This window comes from Silurus meridionalis, chromosome 3, assembly GCF_014805685.1.
Source record: "Silurus meridionalis isolate SWU-2019-XX chromosome 3, ASM1480568v1, whole genome shotgun sequence".
In the NCBI taxonomy this organism is placed as follows: Eukaryota; Metazoa; Chordata; class Actinopteri; order Siluriformes; family Siluridae; genus Silurus; species Silurus meridionalis.
The window spans coordinates 16,668,087-16,695,205 of record NC_060886.1 but is presented as its reverse complement, the minus strand read 5'-3'; the positions used below and the strand labels follow the sequence as shown (position 1 = coordinate 16,695,205).

At 37.7% G+C, this 27,119-nt stretch overlaps 2 protein-coding genes across 18 annotated transcripts in view; one reads left to right on the top strand and one right to left on the bottom strand.

Moving 5' to 3' along the window:
• Positions 1-60: 60 nt before the first annotated feature.
• Positions 61-8,130, bottom strand: scel (sciellin). The gene is made up of 22 exons (XM_046845176.1): positions 8,033-8,130; positions 6,688-6,746; positions 6,279-6,381; positions 6,024-6,086; positions 5,789-5,881; positions 5,634-5,669; positions 5,280-5,336; positions 4,701-4,778; positions 4,264-4,305; positions 4,068-4,157; positions 3,885-3,989; positions 3,712-3,813; positions 3,571-3,630; positions 3,416-3,481; positions 3,269-3,337; positions 3,099-3,161; positions 2,944-3,012; positions 2,801-2,857; positions 2,575-2,640; positions 2,390-2,498; positions 1,781-1,883; positions 61-1,671 (listed from the first exon to the last, which is right to left on the bottom strand). The coding sequence occupies exons 2-22, from the start codon at positions 6,728-6,730 to the stop codon at positions 1,655-1,657; spliced, it is 1,491 nt and encodes a 496-aa protein (XP_046701132.1). The 5' UTR covers positions 6,731-6,746; positions 8,033-8,130; the 3' UTR covers positions 61-1,654.
• A 5,319-nt stretch (positions 8,131-13,449) lies between these two features.
• mycbp2 (MYC binding protein 2) overlaps positions 13,450-27,119 on the top strand; it is a 59,491-nt gene continuing 45,821 nt past the window's right edge. For 5 of the 17 annotated variants that reach the window (XM_046845638.1, XM_046845640.1, XM_046845642.1 and 2 more), the window contains exons 1-5: positions 13,451-14,794; positions 18,467-18,542; positions 24,324-24,539; positions 25,268-25,421; positions 25,503-25,699. In XM_046845638.1, the coding sequence (XP_046701594.1) occupies positions 14,499-14,794; positions 18,467-18,542; positions 24,324-24,539; positions 25,268-25,421; positions 25,503-25,699 (939 nt within the window). In that variant the 5' untranslated portion in view covers positions 13,451-14,498. Of the gene's footprint in view, positions 14,795-18,466; positions 18,543-24,323; positions 24,540-25,267; positions 25,422-25,502; positions 25,700-27,119 lie in introns of all 17 variants that reach the window. The other 12 variants (XM_046845644.1, XM_046845643.1, XM_046845641.1 and 9 more) reach the window with 8 other exon arrangements.

The window sequence follows — 27,119 nt, the reverse complement described above, 5'->3', positions numbered from 1 at the left end:
CCAAAAAAGTTGGGACAATGTGTATAAGGTAAATAAAAACAGAATGCAAGAACTTGCAAATCTCATAAATCTATATTTTATTCACAACAGAGCATAGAAAACATATCAAATGTTGATTTACAGGCCAGTAACATGATATGTATAAATAGAGTATCTCCTAGAGTCAGAGACTCAAAAGAAAAGATGGGCAGAAGTTCACCAGTTCTCAACATACAATTGTAAAGACTTTGAATATCAATCAACTGAAAATCAATACTGTATGTAATGTAAATCACTGCATGGGTTCAGAGACCTCCAGAAATCATTGTCTGTGAACACAGTTTGTTATACAGTGCACAAATGCAAGTTAAACCTCATGCAAAGACAAGGCAATGTGGAAAACTATTCTGTGGTCAGACAAAAAGAAACGTGAAACTCTTTTTGAAAACCATGTACACCACATACTCCAGACTCAAAGGTGATCAGTGCTCAGTTAAAAAAACCTGCAACATTTATGGTATGGGGGTTTCTCTTACAAAACACCAGCAACTAGTCTAATCAGTACACAGACTTATATGGACTGCTGTTAAAATAGAGGGACTGCCACACAGTGGTAAACATAGCCCTGTCCCAGGTTTTTGATGTGTAGCGACCATTAAATTTAAAATTACCTTATTTTCTCCTTAAAAGGACATATTTGATATGGTTTCTATGTTCTGTTATGAATAAAATAAAGATTTGCAAGTAATTGCATTCTGATTTTATTTTCATTTTACACAATGGCCCATCTTTTTTTAAGACTGGGGTCTGATGTGGTCTGATAAGCCTCAGATATTGTGTCAGATGCTTTTCCATGGTTGTAAAATGTAGTTATAAAAGCTACTGTATCCTTTTTGCCAGGTTAATCTAGTACCATTATAGCCATTCCCCTCTGTCCTCTCTCATTAATGAAGTGTTAACACTCGTAAAACTGACATTCACTAAAGAGTTTGAAATACTCAAACTAGTCCATGGGTTTCTAACAGCCATGCTACAATCACTCAGATCACATTGTTACATTATTGATGATATTTGACTAAATTAAACTCTTTACCTGGCTATTTCGCTTATTGCAGAAATAAATGTGTTCCTGTTAAACAGATCTTAAAAAAGCTTCTTTGTGGCATGGATTGTTATACTAAATAAGTGAGATGCTTTATACCATTTAAAAACAATTTTATTGGTGGTCAAACCAAAATGGAGTATATATATATATATATATATATATATATATATATATATATATATATATATATATATATATATATATAAATAAAAAATAAAATAATAATAAAATAAAAGAAAATAAAATAAAAGCTTAAAGAAATTGCCCCAAATCTTTAATCATAATTGATTTTGTTAATTCAAATTCAGTTTACAATTGACTAAAGTGTGATGAAATATTGAAAGAACAAACTATATATTTATTTGGAGGGAAAAAAAAGAAGAAATGAGTCCCTTCCCTGCATTTTCAACAGATCCAACACCCAGAATGCCTTATCTTTCTTGTATTTTAAATGAATAACCCCTGCTTAGGTATATTTGATATGCATCTTATTCCCATATAGAACTATTTGAACATCATGTAAAATTCCTTAATGTCTCTGCACTTCATGGTTTTGCAGAAAGTTCATCTTCAGCGAATCCATTTACCTGTAGGACAAAAATGATATTGTTTAAAATGCTGTATGTTGTAAATGTTAAAATAGTTTTACTTATAACATCTATAACACTGTAATTATGTGAGTATTGCTTTACTTACTCCTTGTGACACCAAAGCAGCCCTCACAATGCACCGTACGCTGGTACAACCACAAACTATCCCCTGCTCTCAGATTTCCAAGAGAACACTTACACACATCACACTAGAGTATGAAAAAGAGAGTGTGAGAGTATGCTGCCATGATTTGAACATAATACAGTTTGGCTGCCAAATCAAACCCTACATGATCTTTAAATAATATTACATCATATTAACCACAGCACAGTTTATGTTTTTATTTAGATTTGGTTTTAATTCATTTCAAAACATTTTTTAAAATGATTATCAAAGCTTTATATTATTATTACTATATCACTATTGTTTCTGTAATAACAATTCATTCACAGGGTTCACATTATATATGCATCATCTAATAAATCTATCAATACACATAATCTAAAAAATACATAAGCAATGTTCTGGGTTGTTGTGGGAGATATTTAGTTAACACTTTCAAAGTAGCTTTCTGTCAATATCAGTCAATATAATAAATACATTTATATTTTAAAATTTTACGTCTTAAACAATGTGTTCTAATATATTTAAGATAAAATGTGGTTTTATTAGATAAGAATTCTTGCAATAAATAATGTTTATACATTTTTTTACCTTGAAACAACTGGCATGGCACTTTATATCCACATCCTCTAGAATCATTTTTGTTTCCGCAAGCATTGGTTTCTGGCAGAGTGTGCAAAGATCCCTTTCTACGATTTTCCTACAAAAAAGATTTTAAAATGTAAATATTTTCTATCAAAGAAAAAGTCAGAATTTGCAAAGCCCAGTTTAATTACCTTTCAGGTGTTGTGTAAACTGTTCCAACAGATCTTGATGTGTAGATGTCTGAGAAATTTTCAGGTCTATTGAGAAATTATGTGCCAGTTAAAATACAAAACTTCACAATCTAAATTTAGCACAACAAAAAAAACACACACATATATATATATATATATATATATATATATATATATATATATATATATATATATATATATGGATTAACTTGTTATTTCATTGCACCTGCTCTCTGAGTAAGTTGTTGTAGTGTAGCTTTTTGTGGAGCCTCTGCGATCATAACTGCGTATAAAAAATAAAAAAAAATAACAAAATTAAAGTGTCTGCAATCAGCATTCAATGCTTAATCTTAGAAACGTAACGCATACCTGTCCGACGATGAGGACACGGTCTTCACTGAATCGGTGACCACCGTATCAGAAAGATACTCATTGAACCTGCGAGAAAAATATAATGACATTGTGAAATGTCTGTTGGTCTCAAGTGATCATGCAGTTACAAGAGTCTATATGCGAATGAGTACCTGTCGTCTTTGTAAGACCTTGAGGTGTACGTTGTAGAACTTGTTCCACTGCTTTTATCATTCCTGTGAGAAGATCCGATATGCAAAATAGTTCAAAGGTAGCACAGATTATGCACAAAGAAAACCACTAAGAAAAATGCCATTTATGGGTCACACCCAACATTCCATACCTTGTGTCAGATGCATAGGTTGACTTGATGGATGTGGGGATAAGGGTATCAAACAACTCATCCTCAGCACTAGGGGAAATTAATAAATTAATCTATGGTCTTTGTGCATAATGAATTTGTTAATATAAAGGCATATTGAAAAATCACCTAGATTTGGAGCTGATGGAATAGGATGTTGTCTTAGATGTTGGAGTAGTACTTTTATAGGTTGTGCTGAAATTGATAAGAACAAGAGCTTATCAGAAAGTGAGGGTGAGGAAATGACTCAGGTTAAAGCAAATGTGAAATTTATTTGCAATAACCTTGTAGTGCTCTTGGTGGGAGGGGCTGGTGGTGCTAATTTGACTGATTTGGTGTCTTCTCTGAAGGAAAAAGGAGCGTTATATACAGTTACATGTATTTCTGAGTGAAACGAAATAAGCCACTCTTTATGCACCACTCACTGAATTATTTTGCCCATCATAGTATCCACAGTGATGGTCTCTGTCTTGGTGGTCTTGGAGGGTGAGATTGGTGGTACTGATTTGGCAGTTTTGCTGTCTTCTCTGGACAAAAGAAATAGTGTTAGAAAAGAAACCAAAAGGTGTGAAACATCATGAACGACTTCACCACTCACTTTACTATGGAGTCTTTAAAAGTAGTCACAGTGACAGTTTCTGTCCTGGTGGACTTGGTGGGTGAAGATGGTGCTGTCTCAGTTTTGACAGTCTTCTTTTCTTCTCTGAGAAAAATAAAAAGCTTTAAACAACCGAAAACGAAACAGAACAAGTAAAGCTTCGTACACAAATTTCCCACTTACTGAACAGTCTTATCCTTAGAAGTAATCACTGTGAAAGTCTCGTTTTTGGTGGTCTTGTTGGGCAATGGTGGTTTGACTGTTTTTATGTCTCTGAACATTAAGAAAAGAGAGTTGTCTAGGGTTAGGTACACAAAAAATTATTAAACAACATATAAAACAATGAATACAAGAATACTGAACTGAAATATTATTGTACCTTTTTGTAGTTGCCTCGACAAGTGGCGGAGTTTGAATTTTCCTTCAATTAAAAAAATAAATAAATAAATTAGTGACTGTGTGCAGCTTATGCATAATACATCCTACATTTAAAAGAAACAAAAAAGAAATAGTAAATATTATTATAATCATCAGCGGTACAATGAGGGGATGATTCAAGTGTACAGTTTACATATTTTACTTTTAGAAGTGCCTACAGAGGCCAAGAATTGAAGCAATTGATATGTACACAGGAAAACATATCCTGAGGAGATTAGCTGCCATAAATTAGACACTTCACTGACAGAATCTTATCACTGTAGCCATTAACCTTTGGGGCATGTAAAATGAAAGAACACAGACTTATAGACAAGATAGCTGTTTTAGCCTTGATAATGAGTGGTAGATTGGAACTATAGAAACACTAACAGCATTTACCCAGCATTGGTCTTGGAGTCTGCGAAGACCTTTTCAGTGAACGTTTCCGTTTTGGTTGGTGTCTTCACCACAGATGTTCTGAAAAAGTCACAAAAATGTGTGAGGCCATATTGCAGTTTTTAAAAATAAAGTTGCATGTGCTATCTATCTATCTATCAATCATTCTTCTTTTTCTTCTTCTTCCGGCTGCACCCATTAGGGGTCGCCACAGTGGATTATCCGTCTCCATACCCCCCCCTGTCCTCTACATCTGCCTCTTTTAAACCAACTTCCTGCATGTGTTACCTCACCACATCCATAAACCTCCTCCTTGGTCTTTCTCTTTTCCTCCTTCCTTGCAGCTCAATCCTTAGCATTCTCCTACCGATATACCCCATGTTCTCCTCTGCACATGTCTAAACCATCTCAACCTCGCCTCCCTCACCTTGTCCCCAAAACATCCTACATGTGTTGTCCTTCTAATAAACCCTTTTTTAATCCTGTCCATCCTCGTCACTCCCTCAACAAAGAAAACCTCAACATCTTACTATCTATCAATTATTGATTAGTAAAAAAATCATGGGATTTTTTTTTATCTACCTGCTTGTAGTTACTGTTGTCTTTGTACCATTTTTGAAAGATGTAGTAGTAGTATTGCTGTAAGAGACACATAAGATCATTCAGCAAAAGAATGTGACATTTTACTAGGTGTGTGCTGTCAGGGTGTGTTTTCCCTTGTATTTGGCTCTACTGGTCCGGTAACTTTGGAAAAATGATGGGTGGGGAAGGCATACTTTAAATGTTGGACATTTTGGGTATGACCGTGTATTCCACAAGATTACCAGATAAAAGTCTACCAATGTAGTGCAAAGCTGGTGTTCTGCATTTTTTTTAAGAGCAAGTGTACAAATATAGATGCAAGACTGAGTAGACCAGAGTTCAAATATATGTTACCTGCTTGAATCCAGCTCATCCTGACTCGTACTGAATCTACATATTTAAAATAATAAGCAATAATATAATGTTAAAATAATAATAATATGAGGTGAAAATAGAAGTATGTTTTTTTATATATTTCTTTTTTATCCATATTTTGTAGATTGTACTACCTTTTTGACAGGGACTGGACTTTTTTTGTTGGACTAATGGGAGTTACTGTGGAGGAGGTGGTCGTGGTGGTGCTGCTGTTTATTTCTGAAGAGCTAAACAGATTAATGAGCAAACACATATCTGGTGATTAAAATATTTCAAATGCTCTTATTCATTGCATTTAATTGGGTTTGACATCTCATGTGGCATTTTTTTTTTGTTCAATAAAACATGGCTCAGAAATGATCTGTATACCTGCTAAGATTTTCAGTAGATTTGAACTGGCCCAGGACACTTCTTCCAAAGTTTGAGTTCAGGCTGTAAGAAGACACTTAGGATCAACGTTTCATCAAAGGAACCTTAAATTATGCATGTATGTATTAAATTGTATTCCAATGATGATAAAATGCCATTGTGACATACAGCTAACCACTTTTTCCACCCTTAACAAAGATAAATCTTTTCCCCCTGTTTTTTGTCTATATGTGTTTTGCCTCAATGTTCACTTACTCCACTGGTTTATCATCACTCCCATCTTTCTTGATCCAACTGTTGTCCTTCAGGAGGGAAGACTTCTTTTTACTGTCCTCTACCACACTAGACTTGCTCTTGTCTGCAATTACAAAGCATAGTGGCATACATAATATTTATTAACTCTTCTATCAGTAATTATATAATAAGCTTTTTTGGGAAAAGAAAGTTTGTTCAGACCATCGGTATTCATTTGTAAGAAATGGCAATATGATTATGAATTTTTCCCTGTTCTTGTTCCCAATGAACATTTAGTTCCTCCAAAGTACAACAATGAACAATGTGCCAGTACTTTGATTCTCTGACATGAATCTAAACTGGCTGCATTTTGTTGTTAGCATGACCTGTGTCACTGTTGCACATATAGAGGCATAACACATGGTCTTACCGGTCACAGGAGGATATGATTTCCTAGGAAAGGTGGAGGCCATGGTTTATGCTTGTGTTCTGAAATAGAATATAAATTGTTGACATTATATAACACACAGTGGATGAAATCTAAACACTCCAACTGATTTAAAAGACAAGATAAGATCATGCTACCACACCTTACTGGCAATGCTGTGTAACAATGATCAGTTCAGATTTCACAGAACCATAAAAGATGGCATTGTACTGTCTCATGTATGATAACCCGGTTTCCATCTTAATTTTTTTCTGACACATGCTTTTCAGGATAGAAAACTTGTCTGTCTTGATCTTCATTAGACACACCCTAAACAAACATGCCCTTGTCATCTAAAGGGATGCCAAGTTTTCTCCCATTTAATGATAACACACATCTGCAGTGTATAAGCTTTTTAGAATCAAATTCAATTAAAAATATGTAGAACATACTACAGTGCACCAAGACCCTGTCCTAGATCCTTGAAAATCTAATCGTAATTCTCAGGAAGAAAACAGTGCATGTGTTTTTGCTATTTGCCTAGATGATTTATGTGTTTTAAACCATGTCATCATCATAAAAGTCTTATCCATACCAAAACTGTAATTTAATTAGAATTCATGTTAAAATAAAATGAATAGGAAAAATTGAAAAAATGTTTAAGTTCAACTTTAATATGATTGAGATTTAAATGTAAATATTGTTCAAGTGTGGCCTGTAAGCATGTTGACTCGTTTTAGTTTTTTGTGCTATACTTTATTAACTTTATTTAAGGCCAATCACTTCTTATATGAATGACAAATCAATGCAACAGAAGGTTTCCATAACATATTTATCCATTTATGTCCATAGGAGAAACCTTACTTGTAATTGTAAATTATGATTTTTTCCCCACAGCATTCTTTACACAACTGGCTAACTGGCATGATCCTGGACTTATTTACTGTTTCAAGTAATAATGACTTGATTCGAAATGTATTTACAGTAAGACATAAGTACTTTTCTTCTATCAATGTACACAAAAGTACAACAGCAGAGTAATCTATTTTCCCTTCTACACTGGGTAATTCTATCACATTATCCATCAGATTCTGTAAGACAAGAAATCAACATAATCATTCAATAAAGTACTACAATAATACAGTATCTCTGTCAGCTGCACATCATATGATGGTACATGGAACTTTAATGAAATGTTTTGGCTTTTGAGACTCCTTTAAGGATCTATGTACGGTACATTTTTATGAGTATTTCCTTTTAATAATTTAAGAAAGAATCCTTTCAAAACTCTCTATAATGCAGTTTTTTTAAGGAAATAAAACAACTGCTGAATCCAGAGTTGACTTACCTCAGTGTGTCAGTGGCTGAGGCTGGAATGTGAATATGTTTCCAGAGCTTCACTGAATTTCACTTGCTGACAACAACTGGGCAGGGCAGCTGAAGGTGTGGCTTTACACAGTACACAAACCTGTCCCTCAACCTGAACGCTATGTAATGCACACAAAGTGCTCCCATGCGACAGACGAATAAGTAAAAGTAAGGAGAGGTCGAAACTATTCAGACGACGAGGCATTTTTGAGCACCGTGTCACATACACGGTTTTACACATTCTTGCACTTGCGCATTCAAATCCCACTATTGTACTATGAACACCTGAAAATGTCACGAGTGAACATGTAAACACAGTCAGGCAAGCGTTTATAACAATGTGGGGTTTTGTGCTTTCGAGATGTGAAGCGTAAATAAGTGAAGAGAAAGTATCTTTGTATTCTGTTGCTGGAACCTTTCTTCTCTGAACTGCTGTGTACATGGACATTACAAAACCTACAATGATTTTAAACTGTTTCTCTCACACCTTTATACTGGTTAAAGTGTCAAAACTGGAAGTCTGAAACATCTTAAACTTAATACTCAAACATAACTAAAATGTTTATAATATCAGCCACTTCTTAAAGGAATTGAATGTCTTAACTATATAGCTTCTTATCTCTTTCCGTGACAACACACTTTTATTAACCTTTGCTCTTGAGTAAGATGAATCTGTCTTTAAATCATATCTTGAAGAATGGTGTAATCGTTACTCTCCATAAACATTCTTGGAATTAGTGAAGATACATGTGTGCTTTTTTTTAGTAAAAGTGACTGAGAATACCTTAGTTCATGCTGGGAAATTGGATTTAAAAAAAAAATCTATTTTAGGACAGATACCAAGTACTAGAGTACAGTATGAATGCTTGTTTGGTGTGACAACTCATGTAATTTGTACACTTTCTGAAGGAAAAAATGTTTCATAAAACAGACAGTGCCAAAAATAACAAAACATAAGAATGTATTGGTATTTTATATTGGGAGAATTACCATAAAGCATTTATTCTAAATTGTGAAGCACATTATTTATTTTTGTTCTGAAACAGGGATGTGCAGTTTTATTCTCAAGAGGCTGGTGTGGCTGCAGGTTTACTGTCACAGGTGGAATTAGGTGTGGCTTTTGTTTGGTTGGGATGGAAACCTGCAGCCACACTGGGCCTTTTAAATTTTCACACAAACATATGGCCATGTAACTAAAATAATTTGATCAATTATTGTATTTCAGATGAAAGAAAATTAAAGAAGTAATGAGACAGTTTTGTTGCAGGATGCTAAAACAGTGCTGAGGGTATATTTTCCCTCTCACAGTTTTTGGGTTCCATGTTTATGTGATGTTTTGCATGTTTTTTCTATATTCCTGTGGATTTCCTGTGGGTTCTCTGGTTTTGCATCACCTCCAAAAGATATGCCAGTACATGGATTGGCTACAATCTATTACCCCCAGGTGTAAATCAGTGTGCAATGCCCTGAAATGATAGATGCATTCCTGCCTCATGTCCACTGTTCCTTGGGCAGACACTGAATCCACCATGACTCTAAACAGGATAATGTTTTAGGGGAAATTGAGTGAAAGATTTAGGTTTTTATTGCACTGATGTTCAAATCACATCTCGTGGTATTATTTTTCTGGTGTTGCCAATCAACCCTCAACAGTTAACCCAAACACTGTGGTACGAATAAAAATATTATTTCAGTAAGCATGTAAAATATCAATGCCATGCAGAAACATTCTAAATGATCTAAAAGTATAATGCGTTTGTAAGTTTTCCAACTTCTTAGATACACCAAGACCCAGACCAGTAAAATCTGTTATTGTAACCATGAGTGACTGAACATTAACATATAACAGAAGGTAAAAGAACTGCTGAATATGGGCATGTAAGCTCATATGATTTGTAAGCAGGTTGATTAATTATTTTACAATAACACTTATTTAATTAGGCTGTCTGATAACTGCATGTCTTTTCCTGAACATTGTCCACTCGACTAAGTTTTCATGAACTTAGAGCCAGTGCACAGTGGCTCTTAGGCACTGGCTGTAATTGATTTGAAGAGCTGAGGCTAACTGAGGTTAATTGGGTTATTCTGTCCGTTCTGTAGCTGACACGACTGCAGAAGCCCCTGGCAAGATTTGCATACAAAGTAAAAAAGCATGGAGAAAATAAATCTATAATTACCATACAATGGGCATGAATTGTTCTAAACATGATTCTAATGCCTCAGACAGCTTGACTGTGTAATGCAGCACCAGGATCTCTGTTTATGCTCTTGGGTCAGAAAACTCTCATATGTTGTACATTTTCTATCCCTGTTTTTCCAAACTAGAATTCTCAGAATCAGTCTTCACCATTTTCATATTCTAAATCTGCACCATGGTGAGCATCCTGACTGGCCGCTTTACTGTTTGGTAGGGGAACAGCCCTGCTGCGGGACAGCTTCCTTTCGCAGATCATCAACTCTAACTAATAAAGCTACCCCAAGCACAATCCACTTTAACTTCCATGCACTTCATGTTCTCGTTTACATTTACACTGGACTAATAGGCAAACTATAATAGTGCTCCAATGTGCCTAATGCGCTGCTCAGCATATATTCCAGCAGTTTTCATTGCACTATCAGCATTATTTTGTTCTCCTTGACACTCCATTTGCACTACTGCATATTGCAATGCCCACTTGCAAATTATGTAGCACTACTCTGTATGTGTTTATATGCATTGAATACATGTGACCTTTGCTGATTTCATTATGTGGATACTGAGCAATGTACGGGTGTTATTGTGTATATTATGATTTTCTATACTTGTATTTCACAATGCAGAGCTGCAGCGAATGTACCTGAGATTTTTAAATGAACACTTGCTTTGGTGAGGTGACAAGTGATTTGACTTTAATCGCATGAGGCAATTAGTCTATGGTTCATGCAAATTGTGTTTCTGTAGTTACACCCACAGAAGTTTCAGCACATTCAGAAGCTGTAAATGTGCTATAGCCAACTGATATACTGCTATGTTTTCATATAGCTTTAAAAAGTTGTAATTCAAATTTTACTTATCTGGATTTGATAGCTTGTCCATAACCCAGCCATTAAGGTTGCACAAGCCAGTGCACTCTTAGTGCCGGTCCCAAGCACAGATAAATGTGGAAGGTTGTGTTAGAAAGGGCATCCAGCGTAAAACATGTGCCAAATCAAATATGTGGGTCACAAACCAGAATTTCATACCGGATCGGTCTAGGCCCGGGTTACCAACGATCGCTACAGGTATCGTTATCCAACAGGGTACCGGTGGAAAAAGGTAGACATGTTGTGTGTTCAGGAGACCAAGTGGAAAGGGATTAAGGCCAGGAACATTGGAGGTGGATTTAAACTGTTCTATCATGGTGTGGATGAAAAGAGAAATGGTGTAGGGGTGATCCTGAAGGAAGAGTACAGTAAGAGTGTAGTGGAGGTAAAGAGAGTTTCTGATAGGGTGATGAACGTGAAGCTGGAAGTTGAAGGAATGATGATAAATGTCATCAGTGCCTATGCTCCACAAGTGGGTTGTGAGATTGAGGAGAAAGAAATATTTTGGAGGGAGTTATATGAAGTGGTAGGTGGTGTACCTAGGAAAGAAAGATTAGTGTTTGGGGCAGACTTTAATGGACATGTAGGTGAAGGGAACAGAGGTGATGAGGAGGTGATGGGTAGGTATGGCCTTAGGGAGAGGAATGTGGAAGGACAGATGGTGGAGTATGGAAATGGAGATTGGAGACATATAAGGTTTTGGCAGGGGACAGTGTAGCTAGACAGCACCGGATGGTGGCCTGTAGGATGGGTTTGGAGGTGAAGTGAGAAGAGGAGGAGTGTGATGACTGAAAGAAGAATAAGATCGTGGAAACTGAAGGAGGAAGACTGTAGTGTGAGATTCAGGAAAGAGGTCAGACAGGGGCTATTTACTTTGAGAATTTTGATGAAAAAGTATCAAGAAGGTCGGAAAGAGTTGCATTGTGTGTTTGAGGATTTAGAGAAAGCATACGACAGGGTGAAGAGAGATGTATAAGGACAGTGTGACAACAGTGATGTGCAGTAGGAACGACAGACTGGTTTAGGGTGGCGGTTGTATTGCATTAAGGATCGGCTCTGAGCTCTTTCCTGTTTGCAGTGGTGATGGACAGGTTGACGGACGAGGTCAGACAGGAGTCTCCCTGGACTATGATGTTTGTGGATGATATTGTGATTTGTGGTGAGAGTAGGGAGCAGGTTGAGAAGAGCCTAGAGAGGTGGAGGTACAGGCTGGAGAGAAGGGGAATGAAAGTCAGTAGGAGTAAGACAGAGTACATGTGTGTGAATGAAAGGGAGGGCAGTGGAGTGGTGCGGTTGCAGGGAGAAGAGGTGGTGAAGGTGGATGAGTTTAGGAACTTGGAATCAACAGTGCAAAGTAATGGAGTGTGTTACTGAAAAAAGTGCAGGCAGGGTGGAGTGGGTGGAGAAGAGTGGCAGGAGTGATTTGTGATAGAAGAGTATCTGCAAGAGTGAAAGGGAAAGTTTATAGGACTGTGGTGAGACCTGCGATGTTGTATGGTTTAGAGACAGTGGCATTGACTAAATGGAGTGACTAAATAGGACAAGATTAGAATTGAGTTTATAAGAGTGACAGCGCATACCGGACGTTTTGGAGACAAAGTGGGGGAGGCCCAATTGAGATGGTTTGGACATGTGCAGAGGAGGGACATGGGGTATATCGGAATGGAGAATGCTGAGGATGGAACTGCCAGGCAGGAGGAAAAGAGGAAGGCCAAGGAGAAGGTTTATGGATGTGGTGTGGAAAGACATGCAGGTAGTTGGTTTGAAAGAGGCAGATGTAGAGGACAGGGTGGTATGGAGACGAAAGATCCGCTGTGGCGACCCCTCATGGGAGCAGCCGAGAGAAGAAGAAGAAGTCAGCTTGTCCATGAGCCAATGCACTTAGCTACTTTAAACAGCAGATGTCAGTGTTGCTCTGCTTTCACATGTCCACTGTTTCACTGGTTAGGAGAGGACTGGTTGCGTGATGGGTGAGGCTTTTCCTGATGAAAAATTCTCCCCCTTCACATGCATCATGCTGGAGGAGAATAATAACCATTGTCTTTTTTTATTGCGTCTTGCTTCATACTTATTCTTCCCATTCGCAAATGCCACATAAGCAACCAGTCTGCTTTGTAAACTATTTTTATATTCTGTGTTTCCGCCATATTTTATGCAGTAATCTCATCCATCATTTTTTAGCACTAATATTTAAAATACGTTTTATGTCTTTTACAATTTGTATTTATTTATTTTTACTATTTCACAATATGTGCAGCATTGCAGAATCTAACGGTCCTCATTTAACATGGTTACATGCGGTCATTACAATCAGTGCAGTGAAGGTCAATGGAGGGTTAATACTCCAATAACTCCTTTTCTGGACTGGCTTTTACTGACAATGATTTTATTATAATTTCAGTAACACTTGCACAAAGTGATGTAAAAAAATTAAAATAAAACTTGTACAATTTTACGACAGAGGCATTTTCCTTTAAAAATTAAGACCATAACACTACATACTGAGTGGCACAAGCCCTCATGGAGTAATTACATAATGATGGATTAATTATATAACACTGAATAAGACATTTGAGAAATAGCTCAGGTTTGGAAAAGGGTACATGATCCAGCACCAACACTATTTCTGTAAAATAGTGTAATGTACAATAGTGTTTATTTGATTGGATATAAAAGCAAATCAGATTGTAATGCGCACTTCGCTGTCGCCACTTGGGCATGCTGTAGTATGTGCTGGAGCCATTTCTGGAGCTACCTGCTCTTCATATGCTTTAGATGATTAGCTCCAAACGAGAAAAGGACGCAAAACAATAAGGAGTGGAGTGTTTCGATTTCGCAATGATGGCTAGTGTCATGTGCGTCCTGAGCACTCCGGGGTGATGTGGAGTGCTGAGGCTGACAGGGTGTGAGCGTATCCCGGCATGCCTGACTGAGGAGCGGACAGGGAAGCAAGTGGAGGAGGAGGGGAAGTTAAGATGGCAGCGCAGCTTGAGCTGTTACCTGGCCGACCTCGAGAAAAATACAAGGAATAAACAACATCCAGGAGAGGAAATCAGAGGACGTCAGCTCACGCGTTTAGAAGAATCCAGTGTCAGGATCATGAATAGTCGGTTTGGTTGACGAACGCGGTTTGTGCCCGAATCTGGCTTGAATCGCGATTCTGATCGAGACAGCGGTTTATCTCGTAGTTGCGCCAGCGGCGTTACGCCGACATTACTACCGGATTGGAGATACTGGATCCGGCGAACTGCTCTTGTACTCGTTTGAGTTTAGGCGGCGGATGTATGGGGAAAGCCTACTGTGCGCTTATCGACCGGTTGAAGCACCTATTGATCGCCAGCTAGTGACATATTGATGTAATATATGCATTGTTCCCCAAAACGATGATGTGCGCTGCTGCTGCGGCAGCTGGAGCTGGAGCCGGAGCCGGCGGCGGGATTCTGTCCTCATCCCCGTCCATGGGACTGGCTGTGAGGGTCTTACCAGGGGTTTTGCCCGGAGCTGGGGCCGAGTTGAATTCTGCCGGACCCGGGATGGGTTCCTGGTCTACTTCAGGGTCCCAACCGGACTGCCGGAGCCGATACCAACTGCTGTTGTCGGGTCGAGCTCTAGCGGAGAAGTACAGGCGGATATACACAAGCGCAGTAAGCGATAAAGAACAAGGCATAAACCTGGGCAGGTAGGTTTCTGTCCACTTCTATTTGTTAGCCAGGTTCCGGAAAAGACAGATCTTAAACCTGCCATGGAGCGAGATTGAGAGCTAATCGACTAGTCAGCACAAGCTAACGTTGTGTTGCTAGCACTGGCTAATGTTCGCTAACTTCCGTGTGTTTCGCTAAGAATTGCTTAGCTCGTATTTGTGTCGTTTTTGAGTAAATAAACCCCCCACACTTATTCTAGTCCCAGTGGATGTCCTGACACATTGACAAATATGAATAAAATTCCTAAAACTTTACATAAACTAAGATTGAGGGCAAGAGAGTGTGCTAAGCGTGCCAAGCTAGCAGTTCCCTTGGTGCACTAACGGTTAAATGAGAGGCTAGCAAGGCAATCAATTCTGCAGAACCTTTGCACATTGGCATGTTTTAGTCCAGGGTTTGCTTTATTTCGTGTTTAAACATTGTCCCGCTTAACTGATACATGTGGGTTTTTTTTTTTTTTGCATTCGCATGAAGTGTAGTTACATAATATTTTGCCTCCACGTTAATTAGCTTGCTAGTTAACCGTTTGTGGTCTTGACATAATGATGACAGTGTAGCTACATAGCAGGCAGTCATAGGCGCTCGCTGCTTCATTGCTATTAATCAATATTAATATTAATAATAATATCTATCTAAAAGAAAATAATAATAATAATTTAAATGTCTTTTTAATCTCTGAATATCTGATGGGTGCGCCTGTTTAGCCTGTCGTCATGTAATCACTGGAATGCAGTAAGATAAGAGGACATAGGCCAAGCCTTTGCATAAAGCCTTCTTAGTCTGTCATGAGACAGGAGATATTTAGTAAGAAAAAGCTTGATCTAATTCATGTGCAAGTGTAATAATGAACCCTGACCCGTGGATTCTTGTTTGTAATGCGCATAGGCCCTGTTCATTGGTTAGCCTGCGCAGGCTGAAGCAGCCTTATGCCTTACGTCACCCTGTTCACATCCCCACGAGCTGCTGCACCTCCGGCGTTCCTGAGCTTCTCTAAACCCCTTCCGACTTCATGTCCTAGTCAGATATTGCCTTTGCATTTAACCAGGGTATTGTCAGAATCAGATAATGCAAATCACATAGACATATAGACATGTGACGGTACAGTGACGTTAAAAACATGAACATTACCCCTTCAGGAGAAGGGTGTCTTATGTGCTCCTGAGATAAACAAGCAGAAGCTGTCTGTAGAGGTAGATCTACATGACACACAGGGAGCAACGTAATCTACAACGTAAACTGAAACCACACCTCGGTGCTTCCTTATGGAAGAAAGTTTAGATAGTGAGTTGATGTTAGTATCTGATCAGATCTGAGCTCTGGTCATTTCACTTTCATATTGAAGATTTTTTTTTTTTTACTTAAGTGCAGTCTGTGCATCTGTGTGTCAGATTTCCTTATTTTGTCCATATTTCAGTTATAGTGCATGGCTGGGAGGAAAGTGGTAGCTCAGTGGTTACAGTTTTGGCTTACTGATTTTTGAATGTCTAGGACTCAAGCCCCACACTCGCCAAGCTGCCATTGTTGGGCCCTTGAGCAAGGCCCTTAACCCCCTGTGCGTCAGGTGTGCTCCATCATGGCCAACCCTGCACTCTGACAGCAGCTTCCTAACATCACTGGGATATGTGAAGAAAAAGAATTCACTCTACTGTAATGTGTATGTGACGAGTAAAAAGCCTTCCAGTTATTTGATTCAGCAGTTTTGTTCTTCTAATCTGAGAAGCACAAGTATGAAGCTTGTACACATCAGTGAATTTTACAAAAAAAAACAGAATCTCAAGTGAGGTAGACTCATTTTCAGTGGTTCTGCCTGCTATAGATATGGGCAAAGCAGATATTCTGTATTCTGACGATTGTGATAATCACAAAGGAAACACATGATGTTTAATAAAGCACACACAATAAACCGACACTATTTAGTGAAAGACGTTCCTCTTTATCCTCCACATAAAAAAGTGAGCGTGTGCTGGTTTCATGTCCTTCAAACTTGCATGGCAAATCACCCTGGCACAAGAGCAACAAGCAGTAAGCTGTAGTTCAATACGGATTGGCTTTGAGAGTACATCTAAGCAAATTAACATTTGCCATTCAAGTTACCACTCTGCTGTGGCACACTGAAAAAAAAAGCGAACATCAAGAGCCGACTTTGTTGGTTCAAAACATTTGATGAGATCACTACAAGTGTCAGTTCTGATTATCAGATTGTTTATTTATTATGCATTTTTTGAAGTGAAGTTCTCAAAAAGAAAGTTATTTTATTAAAATAAATAAGAATAAGGAACATCAGTTTGAATTTCATGTGCTTTATATTACAGTGTGTGCATTTAGAAGTGCAATAATAATATTTTGTGATTTTAGTACTAACCAGATCATTCTAGTGACATTGCCAACAGTATAATAATGAATTTGTCCATAATAGAGGTTGACCGATACGGGTTTTTCTCCGTCCGATGCCAATATTTAGAAATCACAGCAACCAATATACGATCCCGATCTTTTTTGGCTGATTTTCTTTTCTTTTCTTTTTTGCCCTTCATCTCATAAAATGTATCAGGTAATAAACAAGACATGATACATAAAATTGCTTAAATTGAACATTTATTAAACAACATAAACCTTTCCAATAAGTGCATTTGTTATCAGGTTTTGGTCCCTGTGTCTACCTGTAGCCTAAACTACTGCTGGTTAAAGGTTCACAACAATACAGTTCCCAAAGTTTACTCACATTCTCTCTCCAAAAATATCATCATATTTAACCAATGATATATATAAGGCTAGATTGAAAATGAACGATAAAAACGTAAAGCCTGGTACACACCAAGCTGACGGCGGCCGTCGGGGAATGTTAAGTGGGTTTTGAGTGTTGGTCCGCTTTAGTTTTAGCTGTTTTTTGCCCGATTTTGCATGTTGAGCTTGTCGGCGAGAAAGAGAACTCAGATTAGCTATTTAGCTTAACGAATGAGCACAGGAGAAAAAAGGGACACGCTTCTTGTCATTCCTGCGCTTGTCTTTGCAACTTAACAGACATGATTGCAAAAAGCTGCAGGAATTCGTTAGTAATGATTGTAAACACTGTTATAAACACTGTTTTCCGTTTTTTTTTGTTTGGATGCGAAATAAAGACTACTGCCACCTGCTGGTCTGTGAAAGGTTTGTCTCTTACGTACACACATGGATAGGTGTGTCAGATAATTTGTAGCACAATCTGCCGTTTAATTAATTAACTAATTAATTACAAAATGCCAAATATTGGCACGATTAACCGGCTGGCCGATCAATCGGCCGACCTCAGGGCCATAATAATCTAGCTATACCTTGAACGTCTTTTTGAAAATTTAATATCCAACATCTTTTCACATATGCAACACGGTTGACTTGAACGTTGTGTTTTGGTAAGATAATGCTTTACATTTTTAATTAACGTGGAACAGTACTTTCACTTGTTCAGCTTTAGTTTAATTTTCATCTGTACTGAACAAAGGTACATTTATTTTTCTCCAGTATCTTCTTTAATTCACCTCCCCCCCCCCCCCTCCCCCCTGTTGTTGTCTAAGGTGGTTTAATCACACGAGTGTAAACATATACATTTTTATTAAGATATTTTCCTCACACTTTGTTAAATGTATGAATCTGTTTTTTTTATTTGTTTTTAGGGGAAAAAAGGCTTTGACTAAGAAGAAACTGAAGAGGCGGCAAAAAATCCGATCAAAAGTCAAAACAAGAACAAAGGTAATGTTTTGGTGTACTAAACCAGTACTCCAGATGAAACCAATTTTGTACAAAATCCCATATTCCCACAGATTGTTGTTTCTGTTTGATAATTTACATAAAAATTACCGAATATAGAAACTAATAGATGACGTTTATTTTTCGTGACTTTTATCAGTTACATTGTATAGTTCTTAATTTCTCGTTCTATTTTTCTCTAAATTACTGCAGGATGTTACACACCATGTATCATACACATCATATTAATTTTAAATGCATTTTGATAGCCACTTTCCTGTCAGTTCTTTTAGGGATTGAGGGTTTGATTAGATCAGAATAAGAGAGTTTTTAAAGAATAAGCCAGTCAATGATACGCTGGGAAGTAAAGTCATGTAGGCCAGTGATCCCCAATCCCCGGGCCATGGGTCAATTGGCACTGGGCCGCACAGAAAGAATACATAACTTACATTATTTTCGTTTTATTTATTAACTGATTCTGAACAATGTTTTATTTTGGAAAATTACTGGATTCTCTCTGCCACATCTCTCTATGACTCACTCTACTTTTGATGCATGTCCTGATGCCTCGGTCACATGTCTTACCTCCATCCGCTACCTTCTTAAAGAGGCTGCGCCGATACATTACCGCTAACTCAATACATTACCGCTAAATTCGAACTCAAATTTTGTTGCATTTATCCACCACACCTTCAAGGTCGGTCTGTGAAAATATTGTCCATCTTAAAAAAGCGCAAAAAAGGCGCAAAAAAGTTCGGGGACCACTGATGTAGGCTTTATTGTCATTGCTCTCATTTTACTTTGCATTATAAGTAAATGGATAAAGCAAATGCAGTTTGTAATGCGTATGATTTTATTGCATGTTGTTATGTGGAAAAGCGAGAAGTTTTAAGGATAGTGTGGTTGGGCATCTAACTTTTGTTCTGTGGTGCTGTCTGTGTCAGATTGATATATGATTGATATAATGAATTAAGGCACATATTCATTGATATGTAATCAAAATAAGCATTAGTCTACACCAATGGTCTACATTCTTGGTATGCCCAACTTTGTCATATTCTTGTAGTGCTATCTGCTGTGGGACACCATGACATAATTACATAGTTATCAAGCATAGAAAGACTTTTTCCAGTAGCACAGAGGGATCTGCATTTCAGTTATTTTGAAAACTGAGAGAAAATAATGTACTCCCTGAATGTGCTAATCATATACTTTTTTTAAGTGTAAAAACCTACCATTTGCTAAGTTTTGTTGCCCAAATCTAATCCTAAATCTAATTATAATGCCCCCTTTGGCACCAAAATATTGACAAAAAAAGGCCTTCGAGTGATGCAACAGAAAGCATTTGTCAGTCAGGAGATCATGAGATGCTACAGCACTCTGATAGATTTTTCCCTGAGTGGCACCAGCCTGCCATGGGTTTCTGAGCTCATGTATGCAGAAGAGAGTAGACATTTTTTCTTCAAGTGTTTTGGCAAATGACTCAATTGGAATTTTATTTGTAATTAATACATGTAGAGTGATTTCAGTTATTGAATACTGATACATCAAAGGATTATCAAGCACTTACGCACCCCCCCCCCCCCTCCCCCTCATTTTACATTTCATGTATAACAACAAATTTGATACAATGAACAGGAACTGTGTTCACATTGCCTTGAAGATTGCCTCACATATGTTAACCGAGTAAAATCTGGAACAAGTGTATGGTGATTACAAGGTAGCATTAGTACAAACTTTCTGCAGTTGAGTGGCCCACCTCTAAATTATGCCCGTGATGACGAGATGCTCCTCATAGAGTCCCACTATATGCAAAGATGTGACGTTACATAGTAGGGAAGCTTTAAAAAAAAAAAAAATTATAAAATAAAGCCTATTTCAGGATGAAATATGACAATACATTATGTTCAGCTGGTGTCAACACCTTTAAAATAGCAATTTTCAGTTAAGGTCATATTAGGTCCCTCAAACAAGAGGCTTTGCGTTCAAATGTTTGGTGGATTGTTCGATCAGTAGTCAGTCAGTGACCTGGTGACAGGGATAGGGTGTCTAAATCTGATCAGGACAGTAGATATGTGTTCACAGTCAATGAACTAACCCGTTCTAAGGCAGTACATTTCAAGAGACCTACCTTCACCTTCAAAGACACGAGCTGCATGAGCTTTTACCATAGTTATTTGCAGCTCTATGCTTAGAATAGCACAAACTATGGGGAAATCAAAGATAGATATAGAGTTAAAAATTGGGTTTGTTGAAGGAATTCCCATTCCAAATAAAGAAGCTGCTATTCGAAGTATAACATTTAGATACCGTCATGTGTTTGGGATCACAAATTCCTGAGATCTTTCAAGCAAGTTACATAATGATAATGAAATTGTAATATAGATAACCCTTTATACTGTCCGTGTTATATGACGGTTTTCCATTGGCCATAGGATGTAATGTAAAGACAAATACATGGTGTATAGAGAAGATCTGATGTCTGAGCTGGCTTATTTATTTCGGTTTCACAATTATACGGGTATTTAAATATACACATATATAAGACTTCTGTCTGTCTAGCTAGTGTCAGAAGCATGTTGGTGTCAAAATGACAAGAAGAGTGATGCATGTTAGGCTTGTTATTTTTTCTTTTTAAAACATCATTAGACCAGAACACATTCAAATAGAATATGCTGTAGTTATAATAAATGATATAAACAAATGAATAAATTGGTGATATATTAGTAATTAGTCACATTATTTAAGCAATTTAATTCCAAAATGTGACTGTAACAATTTCTGCTTAGGGGTTTGGGCGTTTCTTTGTGACACGTGCTGCATGTTATCATTGTCTTGCAAAAGATCTTCCAGTTCAGTGAATTAACATCGTTAACGGATATTAATCCTCATATAGAGTTTGTAGTTGCGTTGCCAATAATATGTTTTTATTAGGCTTTTAGTGCTGAGTACATGCCAGTAAACATTTGCACACATAGAGCAGCTTCGGGGAGTGGCTGGGTCATGATTGGCTGTTGCTAGACGACCCGTGTTTCATGTTTCCACAGCAACAGTGTTCTTCACATCCTGAACTGAACACCAGTCTTCAGAGGGCAATTCCTGCCTGTGTTTGGAAATTCTTCATGCATCGCATTGATTTTTCCCTAGTGAATGGGAATGTTCCTGGGCATGGATAAGACCAGTTAATGTGACTGTAGCAAAGAGGGGTTTAAGCAATAATGTGAACTGCCGTTCCTGCTGCTGCAGTCTGATTCTATCTTTCCATTTTAATGTATCCTTATCCTAGTTTCTCTCGACGCTACAGAGAAACAAGGGTGGTGTCTTTCACGGGAAAAAGGGCTTGACCTGAAGACCAAGGGTGTTGCTGTAATAAATTACAGCATGCAACTGCTGGCTGTATCAGACACTTTGATTTTATCCTGGGGATTGATTTTCTGGTTGAGTAATTGTGGGTATTTTTAGCTGTGTGTAACGTATAGCTGGGCCATACAGCCAAAAAAAATTTCATTCGAATTTTTTAGAATGCTATATTTTTCAGAATAAAGTATTTTTTTTTCAAAATTTTGCGCTGTACCAGTTTAAAAAAAATATTCTTTGCTATATTCAAACACTGTAAAATCTTTATCATATCAAATTATTTTCATAAATTATTGCAACGCTTATTATACATGCACATGATATACAAAATAATCTGATTGCACATATGAGAAATATGGGAAATCATACATTTGATTTGTAGCATCTATGTTAGTGAAAACACTTGTTTGCAGGGAAATTAACTAGACTGAAAAAGACATAACATAATGACAAGCTTGTTATCATTGTTATGTCATATGGATCCCTTTGTATCCAAAATGTTGGGAGCTTTGCTGTGTTCAAGTTTTCACATACACTATATTGCCGCAAGTATTTGAACACCTGACTAATCACACCCATATGTGCTCGTCGAACATGCCATTGTTGATTCAGTCCCCCCTTGCTGTTATAATAACCACCACTTTCATAGGAAGACTTTCCATTAGACCTCGGAGTGTGGCTGTGGGGATTTGCTCATTTAGCCACAGTTAGTGAGGTCAGGGACTTTTGTTAGGTGAGAAAGCCCAACGCATAGTCAGCGTTCTAATTCATCTCAGCTTTTCTGTGGGGCCGAGATCACAGCTCTCTTCAGCTCCAACCTTGAAAAAGCATTTATTGATTGACCATGCTTTTTTTACCGGTGCATTATCATGCTGAAACAGATTTGTGCCCCTTGGTTTCGGTAAATTTTCTAATTATATAGCACACAAAGACATGCTAAACAATTGTGTTCTTCACATATGGTGTTGACTGGCAGGTGTCAACATACTTTTAGTTGCAAATCTTTTTTAATTTTCTGGCTGCTTGTCTGTATTTTCTGTTGAAATGATAGAATGTGAGATCAATAGTTTTAAATGCTTTTTAGACCTTTATGGTGATATAGCAACCAGCAGTAACAAGTAAAAACACTTTTATAAATTAGCATGCATCTATGCATAGAATTGATCACATTTTGATCTCATTCAGAAGTAATTATCTTATTTGTGTCATCATCATTAGCCTAAATATGTGATGTAAAGATAAATATAGATTACCCATTTTGTATGATTTTCTTGAACTCCATTTAAGTGCTGAATCCAAGGTTTGCAAAGCTTACAAAGCATGTAAATTATTATTATTTTTTTTAAACATATCGATCTGGAGTGGAGTGCAAAATAATTTCCAAAAAAGTAGATGGAGCACTGTGAAGGACATAATCGCCATGCGCAGAAATGCGCCACCACAATGACATTGCCAAGAACGGACTGACCCTCCAAAATTGACAAAAGGGGTAAAAAAAGAAAGAAAGAAAGAAAAGAAAACATAACAGTGAGTGTGCCGAAATACAGCAACATTAAAGAAGCTTTATTTATTTGCAGTAATTTTTGCAGCCGTTTTTAAGACAGATATGTATTTTGTGAAACAGAGGAAGTTGGACTAAGACAAAGTATCAGGTTATCTGTAAGAGTGCTCTGAATGATGTAATAATTCCTCACGAACATGTTGCAAACAATATGTCCATTTCCACATGCATGAGCTCACAGATGCCTGTGATTGGCTAGTGTTGCTGTGATTGATAAGGGACAGACAGTATGCCATCCCATCCTCCCTGAGAGCGTTACTAATTTTGGTCTCTTGGTCCCCCCAGCCACAGATGGCTTTGACAATGTCGGAATTCGAACTTGCGGTCTCAGGACAATAGAGAGAGCTTTTCTGTTGTGTCACTTGAAAAGCCCTCCAAACTGGATAATGGATGTGAAACCACATACCAATTTGGATAGAATGTAGTTAGAAAAAGGCAGATTTCATGTTTATGAAGAAATATATCCTTCTCAAATCTTACAGGTCATAAATCACATTTCAGCTCCCTGTCTCGACAATAGTTTACAAGAACCTTTATTAATTTTTTTTTTATTAAACCCTCAGTTGGTTTAAACATTTGGAGAAAATGTTTACAGTTATTGTGAATGGTCACCCTGTGCATTTTGTGGGAACCACATATGTCGGGGGAAAAGTCAGGTGTCCCAGTACTTTTGCTAATAGAGTGTATATCTTGCAGAGTGACACTGAATATCAACTGACAAATATGATAGTTGTATTTGGTGCATCACTGAGAAATTCAAGAAATCCTCTTTCTTTACTGAGCTTCATGCCTTATTCATAACATTCAATGTATATATAGCATCCCCCTCCCTCACCAATAACTCTTCTCTTTCTGTATCTTTGCAGATAGAGAATCTGGATGGGACCCTCCCAATCCCTGACATTAAACTCCACAGTAATCCGTCTGCGTTTAATGTGTACTGTAATGTTCGGAGGTGTGTACTGGACTGGCAGCAGAAGGAGACCTCCCTGACCCTGGCTTCCCGGAACTCAGTACAGAGTGGTGACTCGGACAGTGAGGAAGAGGAGGAATACCGAGAACCTGCAGTCAAACTCCCCAAGGTTTTTGGAGCATTTTGTTGAAACCAACCTAACATTTAATTTATTATTATAGATGCATTTAGAAGCACATAGAAACAGGCCATCTGCCTAGTTGCTATGTGAACAGAAACCAGTGCAACAAGCGAAAGAGGTTGCTTTTTTTTTTTCTTTTCCCCACTGTTCTTTCACACGTTATGTTCAGTGGAACGAACTTACCTCCGTAATGGCTGCGATTGATCTTAGTGTTGCGAATTTGCTAGCATTAAATACTGAGTTACTAAGTAACGACTGAATATCAGTGCAATTTATTAAATGAATCCATACAGTTTTGCATGTTTTTAAATATGCATTTGAAATAAACCTCAATAGTATGCCTACTATGTACAATGTAGCCTTTCTTATTTCAGTGTAAATGCATGAAATATAGCAAAATAAGGTTCTGCACGCATAGTTTATTATTGGCTTGAGAGTCTTGCAGAAAAACAATGCAAAAACAGCATGCTATGTGGTTACGAAAGTGTAATCGCATTCCTTTTAACACGCATTCCAGTCAAGCTTCAAATCTTGCCCAGTAGGTGATGTTGGTAACGGATAGCGACATTTCTGTATAAAAATGTAATACTTTCTATTTTGTTTCTATCAGTACTTATTTGTGTAAATGTTTGTATAAGTGCTTTTTTAGTGAAGCAACTATTTTGTTCTCTTTTAGCCTAATGCAGGAACTCATGGTTTGTTCTTGTTTTTGTCAGATCATTGGCATTGGACTGTGCGGAGTGTTCGAGCTTATTAAGGAGACGCGGTTCTCGCACTCCTCACTGTGTCTGAGGAGCCTACAGGCACTACTGGATATGCTACAGGGACAACAGCCTGAGAGCTTCCAGACAGAACCTCCAGATGTTCTAGGTCCCTTTTCTTTTTTCTTTTCCTCTCTTTCTTTTTCTCTCCCTCTCCCTTGTACTCAAACACTCACACTTGTGTGTACAGAATCTCTGTTCCACCTGCTGCTGGAGACCACAGTGCGGAGTACAGGAATGAACGACCCCACTGGTCAGACGCTGACCGCTCTATCTTGTGCCTGCCTGTTCAGCTTGGTCGTGGCCTGGGGAGACACTGGGAAAATCCTCCAGGCTGTATCTGCTATTCTCACCAACAATGGCAGCCATGCCTGCCAGACTATTCAGGTTGGAGCAGCATTTTACTTGCATTATTTCAGAATCGAAAACAAAGGCATTTTCTATATTGATGCATGGAAATAGAAAAATCTGTAGATAAGCTCAAAAAATATAATCGACTTTTATTATGTTTGAGTTTATTATAATTTTGTACAACATTCCTTAAATCACCTGTAGTGATATTCCTGTGTACAGATTTACTAGCGTCATATTCAACCGAAATAACACTTTTTAAGTCATGTATAATTAGATGTTAAGATTTTCGTTAGGAGTGACGAGGATGGACAGGATTAGAAACAAGTTTTTAGAGGGACAGCGCATGTAGGACGTTTTGGTGACAAGGTGAGGGCGGCGAGATTGAGATGGTTTGGACATGTGCAGAGGAGGGACATGGGGTATCGGTAGAAGAATGCTGAGGATGGAGCCACCAGGAAGGAGGAAAAGAGGAAGGCCAAGGAGGAGGTTTATGGATGTGGTGAGGGAAGACATGCAGGTAGTTGGTGTGAAAGAGGCAGATGTAGAGGACAGGGGGGTGTGGAGACGGATGATCCGCTGTGCAACCCCTAATGGGAACAACTGAAAGACGAAGAAGATCATCATTACTAGGGATCTTAACTCATAAAAGAGATTGCAAAGGACATGTAAAAGCAATTAGAAAATATAATAATAGTTCCAAATCAGAAGCTGCATGAGTGTATTACATCCAACTAGAATGAGGTCTGCTAATATGTTTAAAACAGTATTCCTCCATTATACTTTAAACTTGATTTCTGAAAATAATATATATTTTTTTTATTATTAAAACATTAAACATCCCCATGGTTTAAATCTATATCTCTCATGTTATTGGTTCATAAACAAATCTTTGCGTGTTTTTAATAAAAGGCACCATAAAGTGTTTGTCCATCTTAGATAGCTTAATTTGAAAAGAATACATAAGCAATAATAATCTAATGATAAGACTTTCAGACATAAATGACTTTGAATTCAGTCTCTTCAGCTTACAAGGTGGCACCTGATCGTTACATGTGGAATATTTGTATAATGTTTAAAACCAATCCACCATGGTTGTGCATGGGGGTGTGGGAATGGTGCATTTATAACAATCTCTGTCACTCAGGGACAGTCACTGATGATTGTTGTTCTTATCATTTTATCTGGTGCAAAGATTGCTTAAACACACTTGATTTTTATTTTTGCTGTACAGATAAGTACAAGTCACTAGTGTACCACACCATGTAGACACACTTGTCAATCTGTGTATTGCCTGTTGTACCTCTACTAGGCCTTTTTTGTGTTTCTAATTCTGGTGTGAAAATGTATCAGAATTTGAAAAGTACCTGCTCTGTTATAGCTATTATAGTATTTTTGATGAGTCAAACATTTTGAGATGCAAATGTGCAAAATATTCTGTTTTTGGTCTTGGGTA

Coding starts and splice junctions, on each gene's coding strand:
- scel (XM_046845176.1), bottom strand. CDS start 6,730: ATGGCCTCCACCTTTCCTAGGAAATCATATCCTCCTGTGACCG. Junction 5,337..5,633: donor GATGAGCTGGATTCAAGCAG/GTAACATATATT, acceptor TGTCTCTTACAG/CAATACTACTACTACATCTT. Junction 4,158..4,263: donor GTCGAGGCAACTACAAAAAG/GTACAATAATAT, acceptor CTTAATGTTCAG/AGACATAAAAACAGTCAAAC.